Here is an 8633-nt window from a genome sequence, read left to right on the forward strand (position 1 = left end):
TTTAGCAAGCCAGGATGACTTGTGACAGAATCAGACGAGCACATCAGGGCTGTGCCTCCCCTCCTTAACTCACTTAGCCCAGCTCACGGGATCACACTTCACTGGGCTATGTGATTCCATGCCAGGAATCCAAAATGTGGAGATTTTATGTCACAATGCCTATGTTTCCTTTTTTTTCTGAGAAACAGATTATCATCCACTGATTTCTTCTCATTCCTTCTATAAGGCAATCCGTACATTGTTCTTGATAAATATAATAAATATGCATGTATCTTATTTTAATAATGTAAGTACTATACTGTTAAAAATTTGTCATACCATAATCTTACTGTAGGAAACACCATGCTTTTGTCTGTGTAATTACTCTGAATACAGCTATATATTCCTTTGTTAATGCAATTCACTAAGTCACAACCAGATCCCTTTAGCAATACAGAGGAAGTGCATCTGCTGTGTCATCTGACACAATCATTATGCTTAGGTGGGAAATCATTTACATTGTGAATAACAAGTTTGAAAGCTCAGTTTCATTATTCAATGCTTTACAAAATCTAACTATGCACAGTATCATGGTCTTCAATGAAAACCAAGGATCTCAGAGCAAAAGTCTCACTGTCCGAGCCTGGCTAATGCTGTTGACTTCCAGTTAACAGTATGCACAGGCAAAAATATCTGCCAGACCACAGAAAAAATTTAGAAGCAATAAGTGATTTTCAAAATTAATGAAGTCAATTAATATGATTAATTTGGTTATATAAAGAATTTTATTTTATTAAAATATACAACCTCCCATTTATACCTATAATACATTCAAAATAATTAACATCCACATGTAAGATATGCAAACATTAACAGATTTTGAGAGTGGTGACATACTTCCCAAGAAGGGGGTGGAAAGTGGCAACTCTTCCAAGAAATATTTTTTAAACTGTGACTTTCACTGTGTTAAGATATCACATTCTATAACTGACATAATGCTGTGTAGACTATTTTAATGCCAGGAGTTTAGATATCAGAGAATTAAAATTACCACAAACCCACATCTCAGAATATAATACATGAAAGAGCTGGTGACCCAGATGTCACCTTGATTAAATAGTATTATTATGCAGTAGCACTTAAGGATGCCTAGCATTTTGCAGAATAAAAAATCATTATAAGATACATATATAAACAACAGTCCTCCAACACAGATGATGCCGTGGAGTTTTTGCTTATTTATAAGCAAAACACTTTCCAAAGTCTTTTCTGTCACATGCCACCTTGTCACTGACCACTTAACTGCTGGCAGCACTGGGATGCAGTGGTTTGACTCTTGCTAGTCTGGAGAGGCCGAGTCTAAGACTCTGAGTAGGTGACTTAAGAGAAACACATCTCATAGAGTTATTACTGCTTCCTGATGCAGCTGAAAAAAAAACAACAAAACAAACCAAAAAGAAAGCTCAGGAGATTTGGGGAGGTGGGGAGGAGGGATATTATATGACTGCTTTTTATAGTTGTCACAGCAGAACAAAAACAGTATTCTAAAGATACTGCAAAAAGGTCTGCGAATCAATCTATTTGGGAGCCAGTGCAGCAGGTATGGTGTACAATTTAATTAACCAGCAACACACTGGAGCAGCACTGGACAAGCAAATATTGTTTCCAGAGTACTATGCATTTTGAGGTGCTCCACAGAGAATCACACAACTGAACACAAGTCCAAGTGGGAAAAAAAGACTTGAGAGAAAGGAGCCAAACAGAAATAAACATGTACAGGAAAGAAGAGCAAATACGAAGGAAAATCAAAGTAAGAGGCAGGAGTCAGCAGAATCATGCTCAAACACCTTAAGAAAATAAAGCATTTGCTTTACTACAGCAGTTAAAACACTCCAACGTTTTGGTAGCATTATTTATTTAGAATAGATAAGAATGCAGCACATACCAGAGATAAAGAAAGCTCTTACTAAGAGAGAAATGGCCACAAAACAATCCTGGATTAAGATTTGATCCACACTCTGGATAACATTTAATTAACCTCCCCACATAAAGCAGTTAAGAATAATGCTGTAAGAGGAAAAAGAAGCACAGAGATAGCCTTTTTTTTTCTTTTGTTTTAAATATAAGTTCAAAAGAATAACTTTCATTATAAGAGGTCAGTCATTTTTCTGAAATATTGTTTGCTTGCTTTTAAGAGAGACTGCTAAAAGCTTAAGTCAACTAACCTATCTGTTTATAATTACAATCTTAAAGGTACCTGGTGGTATCCATTTAGGCTTCTTATCTGTTACAGGACTCGATGTATGTAGAGGCCTTCCAACTGGGCCTGAAGAATTGGACATCATCTTTTGTGTTCGCTCAGATTTTTGTTCTGTTCTCCCAAAAGGAGAAACTACAGATGATACTTCGTTGGAAATGAAAAAAGCAACCTTAGAAGAATACTCTTTGGAAGAGAAATCACCACACTGCATAAGATGATTGATCATTGTGCAGCATGAGCTCTCTGTACTGAGTGAAATAATGTTACTACATCGTCACATCTTTATCAGTATATGTTTAAAAAGTCAGTCTTGTTATACTCTAGAATTTCAAACCTGGTTTGAAAGTAAGCAGTATGACAACTCCTTCTTGAAGACCTGCTAAATGTTGGATTTCTAAGACGAAAGATTCTTTTGTCAGCTACACAAAGCAAACCATTCTTTGTTATACCTAAAACTAATTTTAAACTAAATTACATGTTTTAAATTTAGGCCTGAAACTAAAACACATTACCAAGTCAGGAACAAAATTAACACCACAATTAAGTAATTTCTTAAGCTATTTAAAATAAATTACACTAATGACACAGTGAACAATTTACTCTGAAGAGCATGACTATTTACAAGTTTTCGCCAAGTGGATAGTAGGACTAGCTTTGTTTAGCTATCCTTGAATTAAACACTCATAAATGCAACTGCAAGAGGAAGATCTGAGATTATAATTTAAAAAAAAATAATAATCCTCAGATCACTCACGTCTTTTCTTAAAAGCTAGACAATAGTTACAAAAATAGAAATTAATTGCCTATTCACTTTTGTCTGCTTTTCTTTGTAAGAAGCATTAGTTTACTACAGAATATTCTTTCTTTCAGGATTTTTTTCTGCTCTCCTCCTTTTACTCTGCATATAGTCGTTCATTTTCATCATAACCCTGCACAGTCAGGCTGTCAGCCAGATCCATCTATTTCTTCAGTGAAAATAAAAGGGACGTTCATTATAAAAAAGTCTATTTCAAATTCATCATGCAAACTTACCTGTAGTATTAATCTTGGATTTGGAAGTTTTCTTCTCTCTTTTTGCTGGCATCTTTTGTCTGGTTTTATTTCCTTTGGCTTTTTTCTTTTCCATAGCAAAGTCTTCATCATCATCTTCACTATAATCTGAATCTTCTTCTGACTCCTCCTCACCTACAGCAAGAAAAAGGGATGTCATCTCTCTACATGAAATGCAATCTACTATTATATTACTCCAGGGCCTTCTAATCACACTCTGGACATAAAAACCCAGGTTACCTTAAAGATACAATAAACCAAATTTGAACATATTTATATGCTGAACTGAGAAAGAAATAATCTCCATAAAACATTATGTATTTACAGAATTCTTGCTCTGAACTTTAATAATAGAACACCCTGGTATAAACTGCATACAGTAATAATTTAACAGCAGAATTACCAATATTCCATGTGTGCAAGATAAAAATGTTAAAGTCATTTGGCAGGGCTTCTGATTTTTACATATTCTTAGTCATGACTGAAATGGAAAAACACTATGTCTAATTTCAGCTGCAAGAAACATTTTATAGATTCACTATTAAAAAAAAAAAAAAAAAAGACATTAGCAAATCCTAAAAATAGTTCTCTATCAACAGGAGTATCTGGATGATTTCCCTGATCTATCTTTTGCACTGGCAATTCTGGAAACACATTGCAATAATCTTTGAAGTAAGGAATAAAAGAATGGGTAGACATGTTAACCACTGGGGAATGCGGTGACTGTCATACTCTGCCGGCATTCAATACAACACTTCTACCAGAAGCAGAGCATGAGACTACCCTGACCTCCAATCGGATGAGCATTGTCTTCTGAGAGTTGAGGACTGAAGCAAGGAAATAAGGAAGACTACTTACTTTTTTCCAATAAGCTTAAACAAAGCAAATACTAGGAGCACGAATACCACATACTACTCCAGAGTCAATGTTTTGATGCAAACCCCAGACAACAATAGGAAAAATTAAGAGGCTCTCTAAAGATATGAAACCTTTCTGGACAAAGATGGTAGAAGAATTTGTTCTGACACACTTCAGCAAATGCAGAGAAGTAGGATAACTTCTGCCAGTTTGGCAAATGTGCAGGAACAAGCTCCAATGTTTAGTGCCAAAGTGCAACTGAGATGTCACTAGTATTAAAAGGTAATGCTTCAGTAAGGGGTCAAGGGGGAATATACAATAGAAGCAGTATGCATTTCACTGAAAATATTAACCACATTTAAGGCACTACATTCAAAACACATCTAAGGGATTTTATAGAGGAGACCTTACTGGGTACACACTCTGGCTCAGAGTCAGTAGCATGCTTTCTGTCATCACTGTCAACAGTTAGTAGCTTCTCTGGATGTGCAGGAACGTTAGATGCTGCTGTCCTTTGTATACCATCAGCCCTAGGTACATCATTATCCATAACTTGATTGAGACCTAGAAAGCAGAACTTGGTTTAATTCAAATTCACAGTAGAACTATTATTCTTCTCAAAAAAGAAGCAGGTACTTGAGCCCCCAGAGTTTATTTTTGTGATTTTGAAGTATACTATATAGAAGTGTATCATTGGCACTTGTTTTCATGTGATTCACATTTTACTCTCTTAAGTGACCAAATTGTAAATTCTGGTTGTGAAAGTTATCAATATTTATTTGTAATGCAGCTAACAAAAGGACAAGAGACCAAAAATAAAACTGGAAAAATTAAAAAGTTTCCAACAGTACAGTGAATGTTTTGGTTATGTTTAGCTGATGCTTAGCTATTATGGACCCATTCCAGACCTGAGGGCAAGTGCAGCTTCCTGAAGAAGTAAATCAACTCAGCAACTAAAGCCATCACACGTCTGTTTCTTTTTCCAACAAACTTTTAGTGATCTGTAACAATCTCATTCAGCAATCCACGTCTTCCCATTTTAAGACTGTATGAAAAAGTTGCTGCATCCTTCAGTCTTTGTTTAATATAAAGAGTTTTTTCCATGTAAGTGAAAACCAGAAACCAATGGAAACAAGAAGACATTAAAATACTTAAATATATCTTGAAATTCTGTATCTGAAAAGACAAGAGTATGAGAACAGCTTACCTAAAAGTTCACTGTCTACTCTGCAGTTGGAAAAAAGGGGTCTCCTTTGTACATTTTCCAATTCAAAATACTTACCTGTTTTAGCATCCAGAAAACAAACAAAAAAGAATATAAAACGTAAGTACACAAAAAACACATTGTAAAAGGTTAAGATATTAAGAAAACTATGTTTGGACGTTCTTACAGAAAAGTTATTTTTCCACACAGAAAAAAAAACCAACCAAACCAAACCCCAAAAAAACCCCAAACCCTAAAACATAAGAGAGACTACCTAGAAATTCTCATTTCCTAATCATGACCTCTTGAAATAAAACATGACTTTCAACCTATTTCACTGTAAAATAAATTGTCATGTTCAAATTGACTACATATAAATAGTGTTGCAATGAACTGTAAAATAACCTTGTTCTGAATGTTGCACCTCAGCGATATTTGCAGACTTTTGTTTGACGGATAAGGCTAAAGCAACTTCCAAATCTCTTTGATAAAGTTTGTCATCCAAAGATATCCTGAAAAAAAAACCAAACGAAACACGCTAAATAATAAAACAATGGCATGAGTGTTAGAGATCTATTTCTGACTCACTGAACTTCGTAAAATTCAAATGCTTGCAAAGATATTAATATTTCCGTATGTACAGCATATTATGAATATTACTTCCTTAAATGATTTAGACAAAGTACACACTAATGTTTAAAGCACACTATGTATAAAGGTATTATGATTGCAAAATATTGTATGGATATATATATATATATAAACTAGTAACTGGTATTATCAGAGAAAATGTTATGTTTCCTTGAAAAAACACACTGAAATGTAGTATTTATATACAACTTTATTACCAAAATCATCAGACTCCTTTTTTCATAGACACTGACTTTTTTATATATATCAAGCTTTAAGTATGTTCTCTTTTAAAGAGTAGATTTTTAAATGCCTTTATATTTCTCAGGTTTAGGAGTCCTTAAGTAACTCAGAATTGTTACAGTTATCATGCGCTGCAGAAATATCAAAACATGATCAAGACATGCAAGCCTGTTTCTGCACCTATGCAGGCTGCTTGCTGGAGCTTTTTAGAGCTGTAACACAACAGACACAGCTCACTACTGAACTCAGGCAACTTTTCCCAACTCTATGCATAATTACATTATCCCTGATATGCAACTATATCAATAAAGCTGAAATATTTTTATTATGCTAATATGCTATTGTGTATTTTCAGCTGCTTAAAACTCAAGGGGGTTAGGGGGGTTGGGGAGTGGGATGCAACATGACACCAAACTATTACTGAAATCCAGCTTTACACAGAGTTGACCATACTTCAGTGTTTCTTACCTTTTACTAGGTGTCTGCTTTGGCGGTGGAGTCAATTCTTTCTGTGGCTTTTTTTGCTTCTCCTTCTTCTCCTTTGGTTCCTTGAGCTGTGTTCTGGATTTTTTGCTTGAAGGTGCAGCTATACATGTGAAGTCTTCATCTGTTTGGGAAACAGCAACAAGCTTTAATGAGTTTTCTTATAGTCTTCTGCATGGCCAGAAGTCATTCAACTTCACCACAGACTGAAAATATACCAAAGGTAACCTTTTAAAAACTAATTCTATTTTTAAAGGATACAATTGGAACTGTAGTATTCTTACTTAAATGAATTTTAAATGAAAACTTAACAAGACCTCTTTTGCACATGCTTGTATTCAATTTTTGTTATCAATAAGGCAATAAAGCTTAAATGTTCAACATATTACTGGATTTTCAGTAAGTTCACCTTTTGATATGCTGAAGAGTTATCAATTCTAATAGCAATCACTGTCATTAAACAGTTTTGTATGTAGATCTAAGCTGCAGCTCTGTCTTGATGGGTTTAGGGTAAGGACATAGCAGTCAAGTTACATTGATAAGAAAAATAGATTGTAGATTATTTGTTTTCAAGATTCCTTTGCTTCTAAGCCCTAATAGGTATTACTTTTTTCCTTTTTTTTTTTTTCAAACAGAATTTGTTTGTGTTCATTGAAATCCCTTTGAACTGATAATCAGAACAGGGGGTAACAAATTACCACCCAAAACTGAGGCAGGGAGAGAAACTGATTTTCCTGCAACAAGACACAGTGTATTCACCAGTTTCTTGACATACTGTTGTTATACTCTGGCTTACAGCCGTCATACTCTTGTTGAATTAGGATATTCAGCAGCATGCCCAGATCACTTCCAGTGAAAACAGTCACAGCCTTCTCAATGAACTAATTCATTAAAGACACCCTCATGACATTTTGGGTGGTTACATTAGTGTTTGGCATTTTTGTTACGTACAAGAATATGTTACTTACCGTCATCTTCTAAATCCCCAAACTGTGAATAATCAACCGTTTTCTTGCTCCTGTGGCAAAAAACCCATACACTATTAAACCTTTCAGACTGAGCATCTTGACTCGCTAACACTTTTTGGGCAGATCACGTTCTACATGAGAAAAGCAACACACGTTTAAATGTATGTATAACCAACCAGCGCTAGTGTGTACAATACGGTTATTGGGAACAGCTTCTAGATTTTTAACAAATCCTAAAACAACGGCGCTTCTCGTTCGTGTTGCGGGAGCGCTACATTCTGCTTACGCCCACAGCATCTCAGAGCTGCTACTGTGCAATCACTCCTCTCCCGGCTCGCTGTTAGGCATTTGAAATGCGTTTTCCGCGCACCTTCCAGCCCGTTTCCCGTGCGGCACTGCCGTCGCTGCAGCGAGGCGCTATCCTCTCCAGCGGGAGCCACAAGCGGCGCTCCCAAGCCCACCCCTCAGACCGGGCTCCGCTGCTCTTTGCGAGACAGCCGCTCCCGCTGCCCGTCCCAGGGAGAAGCCCAGCGCTTCTCTCCATCTGGAAGGCAAAACAGAGCAGGCCTCTCCTCAAGGCCCAACGCTAGAAGGGGCCACGAAGCGGCTCGGTGTGGAGGCACAGGGCTCCATCAGGGCTGAGATGACCCGAAACAACCCCCCCCCCCCCCCCCCCCGCCCCATCGAGAAACGGCGGCCACCGGCGGCGCGCGCGCGCCCCACGCTTTCGAGGAACCGTCACTCAGGGCCCCGCGCGCTTCGTGGCCGGTCGCACCGCCGTCGGTCCCGCCTGCTCTGCCGCAGCCCTCACCTCCTCACCGGCCGCGCCATCCCGGCTCCGGGCCGCGCCTTACACCCGCCCCGCCGCTAACGACAGTACTGTCCCGCCCCCTCCGCCTCTCCCTCGGCGCCGGCAACGCACTCAGCGGCGCGGGAGCGGGCGCTCGCTCGGCACATT

General features: G+C 37.7%; 1 protein-coding gene across 1 annotated transcript; it reads right to left on the reverse strand.

Moving 5' to 3' along the window:
• Nucleotides 1–741: 741 nt before the first annotated feature.
• On the reverse strand, nucleotides 742–8587 carry RAD51AP1 (RAD51 associated protein 1). The gene is made up of 9 exons (XM_065671912.1): nucleotides 8487–8587; nucleotides 7676–7725; nucleotides 6693–6831; nucleotides 5757–5863; nucleotides 5355–5429; nucleotides 4559–4711; nucleotides 3272–3424; nucleotides 2237–2383; nucleotides 742–1405 (listed from the first exon to the last, which is right to left on the reverse strand). Exons 1-9 carry the CDS (start codon nucleotides 8504–8506, stop codon nucleotides 1278–1280), a joined length of 972 nt encoding a protein of 323 aa, XP_065527984.1. The 5' UTR covers nucleotides 8507–8587; the 3' UTR covers nucleotides 742–1277.
• Nucleotides 8588–8633: the final 46 nt, after the last annotated feature.

This window comes from Lathamus discolor, chromosome 1 (genome assembly GCF_037157495.1).
Source record: "Lathamus discolor isolate bLatDis1 chromosome 1, bLatDis1.hap1, whole genome shotgun sequence".
In the NCBI taxonomy this organism is placed as follows: domain Eukaryota; kingdom Metazoa; phylum Chordata; class Aves; order Psittaciformes; family Psittacidae; genus Lathamus; species Lathamus discolor.

Excerpts from the sequence above, each read along its gene's own strand:
- RAD51AP1 (XM_065671912.1), bottom strand. The coding sequence starts at position 8,506 with ATGGCGCGGCCGGTGAGGAG. Across the intron at positions 7,726-8,486 it reads ATGGCGCGGCCGGTGAGGAG|GAGCAAGAAAACGGTTGATT; the intron begins GTGAGGGCTGCG and ends TTTTTGCCACAG. Across the intron at positions 6,832-7,675 it reads TGGGGATTTAGAAGATGACG|ATGAAGACTTCACATGTATA; the intron begins GTAAGTAACATA and ends TTTCCCAAACAG.